The sequence below is a fragment of the Pistacia vera genome, unplaced genomic scaffold, assembly GCF_008641045.1.
Source record: "Pistacia vera cultivar Batoury unplaced genomic scaffold, PisVer_v2 Contig93, whole genome shotgun sequence".
NCBI lineage: Eukaryota > Viridiplantae > Streptophyta > Magnoliopsida > Sapindales > Anacardiaceae > Pistacia > Pistacia vera.
The window spans coordinates 2020121-2035190 of record NW_022196812.1 but is presented as its reverse complement, the minus strand read 5'-3'; the positions used below and the strand labels follow the sequence as shown (position 1 = coordinate 2035190).

The following is a 15070-nucleotide window of genomic DNA, read 5'->3' as shown; positions in this document are numbered from 1 at the left end:
AGAAACTACCTGGAGAGGTTCGACAATACTCTCCAGACGGTCAACCAAAGGTTTGACCGTTTGGACCAAGGCATGTCATCTAACACAGCTAGGGCGGTGCAACCGCCAAAGACGCCTACAGGTCGCGCGAAAGCACGGCAAAGGGCAATAGCCCGTGCCGCGAGCACTGCAGCGCGTAGGCGCAAGGGTAAGCAAGTGGCAAAAAGTAAGCCTACGGGCTCCCAAGGACCAGCGAACGCAACAGGTGCCCCGAGCAGGGTATCGGCAAAGCTGAGACTCGGCGAAAGAATGGATCCCGAGCTGTCCCATGCCACGTCGCAGGCAAACCCAAGCGAGAATAGTGGACGCGATGATTCTTATCACCACCAGCAGAACGACCCCGATCGTTCTCAAGAGGGTGGCTCCCACACCTCGCGGGGCGGTTCGTACCATCGCGAGGGTCGTGAAAATACCCCGCACAATCCACCACCTTCACACGCCTCTAGTCAGCGTGTGTCGAGTGCGACCGGAAATGCCGGTCGAGGCGAGGAGTAATCCGACCTCCGGACCTTCCTGAACCGCAATCGAGAAGGCCCGACTCGCACGGGTGAAAGCAATCCCCAATTGGCTCCGTTACCACAAATAGAAGAGCTGCAGCGAGCTCTGGACAGGTTACGGGAGCAGCAAAACGAACAGGCGCAGGTCGCCTCTACATCCCCTTTCTCTCCCGAAGTGCTAGCTGCTCCCCTTCCACCAGGGTTCAGAATGCCAGATATACGGCCGTTTGATGGGAACTATGATCCGCAGGATCATTTATATGAGTTCAACGACCTGATGGAGCTCTACCAGGTTCCGGACCTTGCGAAATGTCGTTGTTTGGCCGTGACGTTGACTTTTCACGCCAAACGGTGGTTAAGGTCGCTCCCGACGGGATCGATCAGTTCGTGGCCTCAAATGAGCGCGACGTTCCTGCCGCATTTCCAAGCCAATTGGAAATTCTCGATGCCTTTGAGCTACCTCAGCAACATAAGGCAAGAAAGAGACGAATCCATGCAGTCTTACATTGACCGCTTCCACAGGGAACTCAACAAGGTGGCTTATGCCCCAGAAGAGTCCATCCGAACTCTTATAATAGCTGGAGTTCGCCCGCAAACCGACCTATGGAAAGAACTGCAGGCTGAGGACGATATTTCCCTCACTAGATTCTACAACCTGGCAGAAAAGTATCTCCGAATAGAGAATTCATTGGCGGCACTCCGCCGTCGCGATCACGGCACTTCCAGCAGTATGTCAGGTCGGGGAGACAATAGGCGAGCTGATCGCAAGGGAGACATTGACGATCAGCGAAAAGGGAAGAAACTCCGCTACGAGCAGAAAAAGTCTTATGCTCCTGTCCCCCGTCGCGACTGCGACAGGACCCAATACACTCAGCTGAATGTGTCCATATCTGCGATCCTCGACAAATCCGAGGAAGCCAGCCTGCTCAGTGAGCTAGAACCCATGAAAACTCCTGCTATGACCAGAAACAGCAAAAAATACTGCCGTTACCATCGGGATAACAAGCATCACACTGATGAATGCCGAGCACCTCCGGCCATACTATCAGTAATCCCGAACTTAGCTCTCAGTTTTTGTTAATTTCTTTCAAGTATTACTTTGTTCGCTCAAAATAGTTCGCATGTGTCCTGTTTGCATGTAAGAATTTGTAGGCAATTGCTTATGTAAATCACAATTCTAAATTGTACATATATATATGAAAAAGCGAACTACAATTGTAAAGATAGCCTTCATTCATGTACAAACAAAAAAGTCAAAAGACCCGATTACAATGGGGACAACTCATTACGCTAAGGCTAGTCGGGGGGATCCTTTGATCCAGAACCCCCTGCCTGGTCGGGTCGTTGGACGGCCGCGGCTTCCTAATCATCCTCCTCGGCCATGATCCGCAAAGTCGCTTGCCAACTCTCCGGGAGGTCGGACATGTCCAGATCTGGGTTTTTTGCTCGCAGGGAGTAAATAGACCCGATTGCCCAGTCTGCGGCCTTTTCTTCCAGCTCCTCTGACTGATTCTGCATTTCTTCAGTCAGGGAAGCGATTTTCTCCCGACTCTCCTGGAGTTCAGCCTCAAGAGCTCGCCTTTCTTGTTCGGAGGCCTCACTGTCTTGTTCAGCTCGCTGAGCCCGTTCGAAGGTCGCCCGGATCTCCTGGTCCTTTTCTTCGACCTCCTTGGAGAGCCTGGCGATTGTCCTTTGAAGTTCTTTAACTTCCTCCGCACATCGGTCGAGTTCCGTCTTTTGGAAATCCACAGTTCGTAAAGCGGCATCCTTTTAGTTCAGATACCTGTTCGCCGCTTCGAACGCTTGTGTTCTTTCCGCTTCGACGGACTCCAAGCTCTGCTTCAGCTTCGCGACCTCCTCCTCCAGGTCGCTTGTCCCCTTTGCGGCCCCCAGTCGCGTCTTTTCCATGGCCATTCTCATCGCAAGTAACGCCTGCGAGCAAGATATGAGTTAGAAATAAATCAGAATGAAGTTTCAAATCCAGCTCGTTTACCTTGCTCAGATGCTGGAACGACCTGGTCATCAGGTCGTCGCCCGTGTTAGTGAACTCGTCGTATGATTCCGATAGCTCGCACTCGAGCAGGCCATAGACTATCGGCTGCAGGTGCTCGGGTAGACTCCCTAATGAGTCTAGAACTGGTGCGTCCTTCGCCTTGCCGGCAGCGGCCGCCTCGCTCACGGGCTCCTTGCCCGACCTCCTGGATTCCTGGCGCGTCCTCAGAGGCTCCTCCTCGGATTCGGTCTCAGACTCTTCGGCCTGGACCTGTTTCCTCTTCTTGGACCTTTGGACCGGAGCCTTCCGCCTTGGGCGAGCAGATGGTGGCTGAGCGACCTATTCCGTCCTGGTCGCTTCGCAGCGGTTGTGCCGGAATGGGACGGGCAACTTCGGTCGCCCTCTCTCTCCTCGATCGAGGGAAGACGAATGGTGCTCGGTGGGGCTGGCCGGACTCCTTTAGAGGCATGGTCTCTGCATTTAAGTTCGTTAGTTAGCAAACTTATTCTACGACCAGAAAGGAACCCGTATAACTTACCTTCTGGGGGTTCTAACGACGCCTTGTCGCTGAAAAAACCGTACTTCCGCAAGTTCGCGGTTGTCACAAGCTTCCTCGCGTCACGGTTCTCCTCGTCCAGTGAAGAGTGACCTGGGAAATAAGGGCTGACGTGGGAAAGTCACGTGAAGAGTGACCTGCTCCCGTCAGAGCAACACGCACACGTCAGACCTGCTACATGATATGGAGCTCACACGCGTCCCTTTCCCCTGCAATAAATCATGCGAAATCAGCTTGGGAAGAGAGCAATGAGACATAAAGCCGGATTATATCCTGACAATCACACCAACCCACGGATTTAATGATAATTACACGCTTCAGCTTGATATAAAATGAGGAAGACCCCTTCATTAAAGGGATTCAGCCATTTTTACAAAGACTCTCTCTCTCCTGTAAACACATTTACTTTTCATAATTCCTCTGTAAGTCAGTCCGCTTTGCGACCTGACCCACACTAATATCAATACAAATTAGTGGACGTAGGACTTGTTACCATAGCATCCGAACCACTTTAAAAGTTTTCTCTACATTTAGTTCATTTGGTATATTCATTATCACATGTGTTAATCCACCAATCAGCAATACGCACGTGACAATTGGTTGGTGTCAAAAAACTAGCATCAACAATTTCTATACGGGAAGATGGGTTGGCCAATGATGAATCCAATCAACAAGATATAGTGCCTAAAATTCTTGTTGTATAATGTATGCGACTTTGTTCAATCTGATATCTCATTGAGACTACAAGAGTTGGATTTATAAGAAGAAATTAGGGAGATGGAGGAGGAAGATTAATGAAGAAGATGATTTTAAAGGTGTTTAAATCACTGTATCATCATTTTCATGTTAATTTTCCCCTCTTTCTAACAAATCATTTCAGGAAGGTGTGAGAAAGTAAGATTTTTTTTGGTGTTTGATAAATTTCAGAACAGTCTTTAAAGAAACTGTTAGATTTAGAAGAGATTTTGATAATTCCCAAATAAACTAAATCCACATGAAATATCAATTAATGACATTCTATATCGACACTCTAGATTTAAAAACTGGTACTCCTTGCATCAACCAATGACCATCCAAAACGAACGACTGTTGGAACTTTTTTTTTTTTTTTTTTTTGCAACAATTGAATTGAAAGGGAACCGTATGAAGAATGTGTAGCCATATTGTCTTCTTTTTTCTCCCTGTACAACCTTGGGAAAATGAGGCTACGGTGGGAAGGATTATTACCTCTATAATTATAATAATGGTTGAAGAGTTTAAATGATACTTTATCTCTAAGCCAGAGTGAAATATGTCGCTGAGAGTTTAAATTACTTCAATTATTTGGTGAGTTGAGTCATGAGTGTAGGAAATTAGTTGCATATCAATGGCCTCCTGATATAAACTTAAACAACATTTATGAGATTTCATGTTGTGTGATCATTATTAATTTATGATATTAGCACCAGAATTAGCTTTTTATTCCTTTTTATTAACAGTCAATTACAAGTCTGATATGTTTTTAGTTAGATATAAACTGAGATTATGAAAGCATCCAAAAGTTAATTCCTAATAATTTTTCACCATATAATTTATTTGTTTATTCGATTAGCTTCTAAACCCAAGGTTAATTTAATTAATCTTCGTGACGCTCACAGATCTGTATATGGGGAAGCATTGAAAGCTTCTCAACTAGAATGCAGGTGAGAGTTGTGTTAGCATTAATTGTATTGGGGAATAGTATCCTCTATGGTCCTTAGTTTGGCCTTGGCTTTTTAAGTGCGTTTTGCTTAGGGAATGTTATATTAATAAAAAAATAGATTACCTTGATGATTATTGAGAATGTTTAGGGAAAGTGTTTGGTTATATTAGAATAAATTGGTAGAGATATTATATTGATATGTTTGGTTAGGAGGAAAAATTGGTAGGTATGTTATATAGATTACTAAATTGCCCTCATTTTAAAATATTAATATAGTATTATTTTTATTATTTTTTAACCCCCTACATTTGAGATTTTGCTAAAAACGCCCCAGCCATATAAAAGTTTAATTTTTAACAAAATCACCCCACCCACCGCAAGCTAGTGTTAGTCGCAAGCCACTATCGGCGTCAGTCATTAGAACGGCACACGACCGGTCAGATTTGGCTGACCGTGTGCCGATCTGGCCGGAAACTGCCAGATCAATGGCCGTTAACAGTCAGATCTGTGCCTATTAACAGCCATGATTCTAGTCGTTTTTGGCCAAATCTATGGCCAGAACGACGCACAACCTATTAGATTCGACCAGATTGATCACAGTCAGTCATTTCTGATCGGTCGTGAGTCGTTCCGGTGATGTCAACCGGCGGTGGCCACTGATGGCCGTGGTGGTGGCTTGTGGGTGGCGGTGGTCAGCGGTGGTCTTGATTAGCCTGCAATTTGTTTTAAATATAAGGGCATTATTGTCCAAAAACTTAATTAATTAAGGGTAAAATTGTAATGGCAGGTTCATGTAAATTAATTTCAAAATAAGGGCATTATTATTCAAAAAATTTAATAATTAAAGGTAAAATGATAACAAAATTAAGATTACTGAGTAATTAAGTAATTTTAAAATACATAATAAAAAGGAGGCAATTTGATTACCACTTATATAACCAATAGTATTAGTTTTAGAAGATTACTGAAATCTTTATATTACTTGACAACCAAACATGGACATTACCTCAATAATAGGGATAACCCAAACTAAACACCTCTTTCATTTCCATTTTAGAAAATGACTAATTTAAGATAGTTTATGATTCCTCTCTTAACCATTCTGATAATAAAGTGGTAATATTCCTCGTCAATAAAAAGGGCACACTTAGAGATCAAATAATTTGAAAGCAAGATATTATATATGGTTACAGTTTCTTGAAGATTGTGGTTGAATCCATCACTGAGGCGTGTTGTTGAAAGGATGATATCTTTGAGGGCCATTGACTCTTTCTGGGAGTCAATCAGACGATATCCAGATCTTGATAAGCATACTGGTGAACTTAATAGTGCCTTAAAATTTATACATCAAGAAAGGATTGCTTAGACAAGAGTTCGGTTTATCGTAACTTCAATCCACGGAAATGTCACTGTATTAAGCACAGACCATAAATATCGAAAGTCTAATATAATTAATCATGCAAAGGTTGATAAAAGCTGAGGAATGAGATGATCTGCGATGATTTTGTTAGTTTTTTCGGTAGGGTGGAAGGCATCCCAGAAAACAAATTTGCTAGCATCTGAGCATGTAAATGGGTTATCTTGATTGCAGAGATAACTCATTTCAAATGTTCCTGTTGCGCAACATGCCACGCTTGTTACTTCAAATCCTGCCACCCAATAAATTTACGAAGGGCAAAAGCATTAAACTAAACTCAACCTTTAACATCCATGTATTGTGTTAGGTTAGCTATTAATCACAATATCGTTTCCTTATTCCAGCAAAGGGAAAGAAAAATATGAACGCATTTAATCGAGGAAAAAACTTGGTAGAAATGAGTGAATGAACCTGACGCAACAGGTTGAGACAGACTTGAGAGTTGACCAACCAAACATGGTTGCCTGATAAACTTTCATTAAGTTCTCAACAGTGTTTTGATTTCTAGGTCAAAACTAGGGCTTTATCATTTACTTTTCTTTTTTAATAACTAAGTATTACAAACACTCTATAAACCCGATGAATTTTTTAACAACATTATCTCCTTTTAACTTGTGTTATTAAAATCTAACAGTCACGGAACACAACATTTACGGCCACGAAACACCCTAATGCCTGGATACTTATAAATTTCTCAACAACATTATCTCTCCTTAACATGCGTTATAACATAATCCTATTTAAAAATAAATAAATAAATAAAATCAATTCGGTGTCTTCTAGGGTTCTAGGTAATTTATAACTCCTAAGAGCCTTCTTTTTTTTTTTTTAATTAATATTAAACTGAAAATTTATGAAGTAGATATATTCTTTTTTTGTATTTTTTTGGCTATACCAAACACAAAAAATCTAACAGTCAGCCACACACTAGAATCTAAAAGTAAGGTAAATGAATCATATATATATATATATATATATTAAACCGAACAACAAATAAAAAAAATTCTAAAAAAACAAAAGAAAATCAACCATGAGTAAGTGCAAAGTGAAAGTGAAACTAACCGAAAGAAGAGGGCTTTGTAACGATGTCATGGAAAATGTTGTATGCATCTGCATTGAAAAGTTTGAGTCCACGAAGCTCCTTGTTTAGTTTTGTCGCCATACTCTGCAACTTGCCGTTAAATTCCACGGCCACATTGTTGTACAATTCCACACAATCATTATGCCCCATTATATTTGTGGCCCTTTCTAATGGCAAACACCCCATTGGAGGAAGTCCAGTGAGGGACATTTTCCGAGCTCCAAGAGCATATATTTTCCTGATGAAAGTTTCCGCAAGTCCAAGCAGAAAATCCTCGTACTGTTTAACGGTGAATTGGGCTCTTCTGGCAGGGAATGTGTAGTAGTTTTCCAGGAAATCGTTTGTTCCTAAGCTCAACAGATACAATGCCTGCCTCACAATTGTTTTCGCTTTCCTGACCCCAACATGGGCTCTCAATTTGTTTTGGTAATCCTTGAACATCTCCACTTCCTTCCACAGGGGCATCACATTCTGCCAATTTGATTATAAACCCTTGTAAGAAAATAACTCGTACTTTAATAGATGCCACAAGTCTAGCATAGGAATTTATTGGAAAAAGTATTGTAGTCTAAATATATATTGTGACAAAATGTATGGACTTACTAGAACCATGGCGGTTGCATTGTCATAGCCAGTTCCAGCAGAGGCGAAACAAACTCCAGTGGCAAAATCTTGAATATTATAGGCTGGATCTAAGTAGGCTGGTATTGCTGGCTTGAGTCCAAAAGCTTCAGAGATGAAATCAGGAGGAATCCGGCCATTGCAGAAGCGGCCTGTGGGGCGTCCACCTTCAAAATCACGACCATATGGTCGAAAATTGCTCTTGAGAACTGTTTGCATCACATTGTTGTTTCCAGAGTCAACACTTGAGTCTCCAAAAACAATGACTGCAGGAATTTTGGCTTTGGCTGTATAGAATAATGTTAGTAAAAGGGTTAACCAGAGCCCTGAAGTGTAACTGCTGTTTGCCATTCTAGTTTTGTGTCTCAGGCGCGGTGTTTCTTCGACAACTTGAAGACTACAGACGGCAGGTGATGAATATAATACCATTTTTAGTGGGCTGCAAGAATTATATAGCTGGATCTTAATTCAATTTGAGATGTTTGGTGGATGTTTTAATGGCTAGTTGGCTTGGTCATGTGCGTTGGCCCAAGCAATGCTCTTCATAACTGAAACATAAAATTGATTTTGAAAAAATCTTTATATTTTTTCGAAATAAAACTTTTATAATATTATTGTTCTATCCTAAAGTTTAAGTGAATGGATCAAAGCATACCAGTTTACAGAGCAAGAGTTGAAATTTTTTTATAAACTACACGACAGAAAACCCTTTCTGCTGCCTTCAATTTTTTTATGGGTTATAATTTACACTCCCTAACAATGGGAAACTGAGGAATGTTGTATCTGCTTGGAGATGCAACTTCCGTGAATTAGAATATTACGGTCACTCTATATTATCTTTTAGTAGAAATATAAAATCCTTAAATACTTTTTTTTTTTTTTATCATTATTATTTTGAAAAAACAAAAGGTTTGAAAAGTGGCATTAGAAAGAGTACTCAATCAAAAAGGCATTTTGAAATATTTAGAGATCCAGAGAGCAACACGATAATATATTTGGGTTCACCAAATTGTGGGTTGCATTTATATGATATCTGGGTATGATCTTTATTGATAATAATTGAATTGACATAAGCGACTTGGCACATGGTCGGTCGAAAATTGAAATAGATAAAGGTCCTTGATTATAAACAGTTAGATGAACATAGAACAAACTATTGGTAAGAATTTGATGCCGATTCTTGAGATAATTGGGTAGCAGTAGTGTTGCTGCAAAAGTTCTGGTAGGACTTGAAGTGGACGGTTGGACATTTTAGAAAGAGAAACAAAACAACGGCCATTTAATTTTCTTCCTGAATAGTGAAAATATGCCAGCGAAATTTGAGGTTCCATAATTTTGGAAGTCATTTTTATATTATGTTATGTCTGAAAAAGTAAGGTTGACGCGAAATCTTGTCAGTATGGGATGGTCAGAACTTAAGAAGATTCTGCGACCGTTTAGATGCAGTCACGTCGTATGATGATGTGAGTGGCATGCCCTTGTCAGTGTAGTGAGTGAATGTTAGGTTAGCGGATGGTTGGAAATCGTTCACGTGTCCAATCCCTACACAAGTTGAGGAAATCACTTGGACAGGTGAACAATGGGACACAGAAAAGAATTTGTACGGTACCCACCCACTTATAGATTTAGTAATCATTACCTTGATGCATCCCACTATAAATAAAGGACTCTTCTCTTATTTGCGGGATTGACTAATTTCACTCTAGAATAACTTACTCTCTCTCTCTCTCCATCTCTTGTATTCTCTAAGCTGTAACTCAGCTTGCTGAACGCGACATGACCTTACTCTCATTAATACAATATCAGTGGACGTAAGATTCGCTTTTGAATATCTGAACCACTTTAAACATCGCATTTTACCCTTTATATAATTAAATTCTCTCTTATCGTTTGTAACTTTTAAGTCCGTTTAATATTTCTCACGTATAAATAGTTGATGTAAAAATCAACCATCTTCTTATTACAACTTACAAGAGAAAATAGACTAAAGAGTGATAACAAGGTTAATAATTTTTTTTTTTTTCCCCTCAAAGAGAGAGTAATTGTACATGACAGTCACAAGTAAGTAAACCCAGAAACAATAAAGGCTTTTCAGGAGAGAAGGTGGCTCTCATTTGGTGCCCATTTATGAACCTTTGCTGATGTTACTGAAACTCTTTAATCTCAGTTAGCTTTTCAGTTTCCCTCTTTCCCTGTGATTGGTCTTATCATACTATCTTCAAAAGCCATGCATTTCCAGAAAATTATTATGATTCTTGGAAAGGAAAACCTGTTCTGCCACTGTCAAATCCTTCTGAAAATTTAACACTTCCTGTCTTCCTGTGATCATATCCTATATAACTTTAAAAATCCCAAACTAAATAAAATGATAAGAATCAATAAAGTCGCTACCATTTGGCTAGAATCAATAACATTTTTCTGTAAAAATTAGAAGAAATCAAAAGTAAATTGATTTTAATTAGTTGTGTCGATAGCATGCTGTGACTTAATAATGCCTTTTCATTTAATGGTGGAAACTGGAAAGAGATGGCATGAAGAGTTGCTAAAGCAGATAACGCGCAATTAGATTAGATGGCATGGAAATTATAACATATCTTAAAACGTGGTTGGATCATATCTTAAAACGTGGTTGGATCTTTTGAATTATGAAACTTGTCCATATTTCAATCCTATGCACTGTTGATTATATGAAAAAGTTTGCTGCTGTGAATTTCAGCAATGTTTTTATATCGGTACTGGACCTTGTCCCTGTCAAGGGGCCGGCCCCCGAGTCATGTGGTCCGGGTCGGGCCAATGATATCATGCTGACATAATAAAATTTTAAAACTTTAATAACTAATAAAATTTTAAAATAAATCCATTCAAATTCAAAATATAAATAACATTATAACATAAATAAAATAAATTAGAAAACTATACCATGCTGATTGTTGGATATGGTTCATAGTAATTAGACTTACTATTGTTTTACTAATATTTGGGTCTGGGTCATGTTAGATTCGGGTAGGCCCAAATGGGATAGAGTTTTCTATTATATATAAATATATGATGTAATAGTGAGAAACCAAAAGTCAAGACAATTAGAGAGTGAGCTGCCGTCTTTATATAGATTGTAATTGTTGCAGAGTTCTGAAACTTAATACAAAATCTCTACGTGAATGTTGGACATAGTTCCTTAACTAGAATGAACCACGGTAAATCAAGTGTCATATTTACTTTTCTGTTTTATTTTATTACATGTGTTTGGCCGTGGTTTCAACATTGACGTAACTGGTCCGACCAGCTGGTCCAACTGATTGAACCTACAATTCAGCATTGTTTTGTCAGTTCAACCCCGGGTCTATCCAGTCTACCTTTTATAATCAGGTTTATGATGTATTCGAACCAGATAAGGGTCCCATTCTAGGTCGGACCAATCAAACCAATCAATTGGTCCAAGTTTTAAAATAATGGTTTTCAAGTATGTTTCCAAAAGAAATACTAAAATATAGAAATATGAGAATACTTTCATATCAATCAAATTTTTGAAGTTGTTAAAAATACTTTTAGGTGTAATATGAACTATTAACAATGAACCTACGATCTATAGTTAATCAATTCATATCACAACTACTAAGGAAGTTATAAATCCCTTTCTTTTCTCCGGTTAGAATTGGCTTACAGTTCAGTCTTATGAGAAAAGGAAAAGAATTAGGTGTCATATGAACTATGTAACAATTCCCCTACGGTCTCTAGTTACTTGATTCATAACTCTAATAAATTCCCTCCGGAGATGTGAGAAAATAATTGTAAATATTGTAAATGATAAAATTTACAATTGAATTTGAGAAGACAAAATCTTGTAGGGCAAGCCACTGACAATCTTGATGGACCTGCGGAGGGTGCCCTTACGACTAGGGGGAAGCTTTAGCAACGTAGGGACATTGGAATATGTGGTGAGCTTGGGAATATGGGTACTAGAACTTTGGGGTGAATTCTGAATGAATAATGAGAAGGTTTGCCTCTGTTTTTATAGTGAATCCAAGGGGTCCAAATCCTAGCAGGACTGTGAATCCTACTTGATATGAGAGTTCTCCTTTTGGAAGGAGATTAGATTTCTTGCCTTTATTGGTTCAGGCTTTCCTCTTTGGGTGATATCGGGGATCTTGTCAAAAGAGGAATTTAACTAGGATTCTGATCCTTTGTCATGGACTGCTGTGGGTGAATGGGCCGGATCAATTCAACTTAACTTGTGGGATGACCCAACACATAGAGCAGGCAGTTCACAAGGTATTCTAAGTGTGGGCTCAATCGAATTGGGCTAGGACCCTGGGTCGTTATAAACTTATGATGTTATTGGACCTCGTTAGTCCAATACAATTTTTTGCCCATACAGTTTGTCCCTCACTCTCTAAGTTAAAGGGTATTTAGCTTAGAGAGTAGATTTAATTACTTGTATTCTGGATACGGACAAGTCATTGTTCACAGGAGGAGGACTTGATCGTTAAGGGTGCCCTTTGGGCATGGTCAGTTTGGCTTAGTCTTAATGTTCTAGCTGAACGAATTGGAGATCATAGGGATCGTATCTGAGCCAAACGAGATGCTACTTAATTTGGCCGATTCCAATGAACGACATGGTTCGACACTACCTTGGCAACGGACCCACTATGGGTCGCGGGGATAGAGAAGCAAGGAGTGATGATGCGGCTTGGCGATCGCTCCCTTATGGTAGTTCAAGTGAGCGTGACTGATTATCTGTGCCATTTCAAATTGAGTGTTGTGAACATGCTATTCTATGTCGAGCCGACTAGAGGTGTAGTTAGCTCCTTTTTATCACACAGGTGTGGGACTTCATCTTCTCATCGAGGCGCTTTACCTGATACAACCAAGCCGTGTCGGACAAACCTCGTGAGTGAATTCTTGAGCGTAGTGAAGAAAGTGTAAGTGTCCTGCCTCGTGTGATCTGAACGTGCCATAGGTGAGGTAAGAAAACAAAAAGTCTCAATCTTTTTGCAGCCAATGGTGTTATACCACCTGTCTTTTGCAAACTAAACTCTTTAAGTGTGACTCATTTTTTTAACTCAGCTTCTCCATTTGAGTTCGTTTTGAGAGAGAAAAAATTGGCGATCCTTTGCTCTGGAAAACTCATTTTTTGGCTATCTGCCATGATAAATCCTTATGTTTTTTTTGTTTGTTTTTCATTTCTTTCTCGTTTTTAGGTGAAAATTGAGTGTTTTAGGGGTGTTTTTAGGAGGATTTAGGTTTACGTCGAATCTAGGTTTTGAACTTTTGGGAAAAGGTGGTTTTGTTGGGTTTTTAGGCTGGTTTTTGGGGGTAAAGCGTTTTTGGGTTTGTAGTGGAGAAAAGAACGAAGACGAAGGGTTTTTTGGGGAAAAGGAAGTCGAGTTGGATTGATCCGAGCTGAGCGACAAGCGAAGCTTAGTTTTGCATAATTGGGCAGCATCGAGTCAACTAGGAGTTGGAGATATAGAAGAAGGGCAGCAATGTCTAGAGGGAACGAGTATAAGGATATATCAACTATGGTGGTGATCCCAGAAGGTGACGAGATGGCTCCATCCAAGGGGGTGAGCATTGCCTTTCATGCAGGGAATTTGTCGAGTGGTCGTGCTATAGAGTCGAGTGACGATGACTCAACCGACAAAGATTCTAGTAGTAGATCTGATTAGGAAAGTGTTGCCGACGTGGATCAGTCTAGTGGAGGTGAGACTCTCTCGACCAATGGTGACAATGGGGATGACCAGAGTCGTCTAGACATTGGGATGTTTGCAGACAACCCATCGTCCCGGATTGAGCCAATAGAGCTTACGAAGCTTAGGTATCTATACAAAATATCAGTTTCCATTGAAATGAGGGTGCTGACCCAGCACGAGAGGGTAGACTGGTCCATGCCGTGTTGGATCAACATTTACAAGTAAATCTTAGTGGAGGGGGTGCGTTTTCCCATTCCTCGGTTGGTGCGTGAGGTGTAGAGCCACTATGGTGTATTATCTCGAGCCAATTGATGCCGAACGTGTGGCTATTGCTCATGTCTATCCAATGTCTATGCGCACGACTTCGCACAGAATTTAGGGTTATAAATATGCTCTACTCATATTATTCGAAGGAGCTTGATAAGGAGAGGGGAAGATACCTCTTTATGCTTTGGCACAACTTGAGGCACTTGGTGACTAGACTAAAAACTTATGACAAGAAATGGAAGGATGACTACTTTTTCGTTAAGGGCGAATTGGTTTTTAGGAAAGGTGGAGTCGAGGGCATTCCTTTCTTCTAGCAAATGACAGGTGAGAAGATTTAATTTTACCTAAGTGTGGGAGTACTGAATCTCATTGCTTCTTCTTTTGCAGATTTGAACTACAACAAAACACTGTCAAGACTCCGTGCCAAGGAGAAGAGTTGAGCAACCCTTGCTTTATTAGAAGAAAAGAGAAACTATCGCCAAGTGTTAGATGAGATGAACCTGCGAAAAAGCCCTTTGTGGAGCCGTGTCCTTGAGGTATAACAAGGTATCTTGGTTCTATTTAGGAACCTATTGTTGTATGTCTTATTGGTCCGATACAGCAACCTCATCGTCTTTAAAAGATCTGTACGTCATTCACTAACCACTATGGAATTGTACTTTATAAAAGAGAGGATATTGAGTAAATTCAAGGTTCCAACGGTTAAAGAGATCAGGGAAAAGCACTGAACCGAATCGTTGAAGAAGCGTAAGAGGACTGAGCCAGGTGGAAGCTCTTTAGCAACAATTAAGGTAAATCCAAGCCGTGTCTCTCCACCAACTCAGAAGGTGATGCTGACTGTGATCGTGGTGGTGCCGGATGATGATAACGTGAAGATTGTCATCTTGTTTGATGCCTCAGCCTACTCCGATACATCTTTTATCGAGGGTGTCCTGGAATCCTTCCCCTTTCCCAAAGACGAGCCCCAACTTAGGTAGCTCGACGCTGCGCTGGCAACTGAATGGACAATGGCTCGGTTCTTTCAGGTATTTTACTTCGTTTGATCCCATACCGCTTGTTTTTTCACTTGTCTAAAATTCGTTTGCTTTTTTGTAATTGTAGGCTCTTTCTAGGGGAACCCATGTTTAGAAGTTGGTCGTCTCGCAAGATAGAAGGAATAAAGAGTTGGAGTGGCGCAACAAGGAGCTTGCTAATACCAACTTCGAGTTGGAAAACAGGTTTTGTACCA

The 15070-nt window shown here is 40.6% G+C and overlaps 1 protein-coding gene across 1 annotated transcript; it reads right to left on the bottom strand.

Annotated features, from left to right (window-relative positions):
- Positions 1-5860: 5860 nt before the first annotated feature.
- On the bottom strand, positions 5861-8282 carry LOC116120368 (GDSL esterase/lipase At2g42990-like). Its single transcript, XM_031406319.1, has 3 exons — positions 7868-8282; positions 7246-7735; positions 5861-6415 (listed from the first exon to the last, which is right to left on the bottom strand). Exons 1-3 carry the CDS (start codon positions 8234-8236, stop codon positions 6222-6224), a joined length of 1053 nt encoding a protein of 350 aa, XP_031262179.1. The 5' UTR covers positions 8237-8282; the 3' UTR covers positions 5861-6221.
- Between the last annotated feature and the right edge of the window lie 6788 nt (positions 8283-15070).

Coding starts and splice junctions, on each gene's coding strand:
- LOC116120368 (XM_031406319.1), bottom strand. CDS start 8,236: ATGGCAAACAGCAGTTACACTTCAGGGCTCTGGTTAACCCTTTTACTA. Junction 7,736..7,867: donor ATGCAACCGCCATGGTTCTA/GTAAGTCCATAC, acceptor TCAAATTGGCAG/AATGTGATGCCCCTGTGGAA. Junction 6,416..7,245: donor TACAAAGCCCTCTTCTTTCG/GTTAGTTTCACT, acceptor ATTGGGTGGCAG/GATTTGAAGTAACAAGCGTG.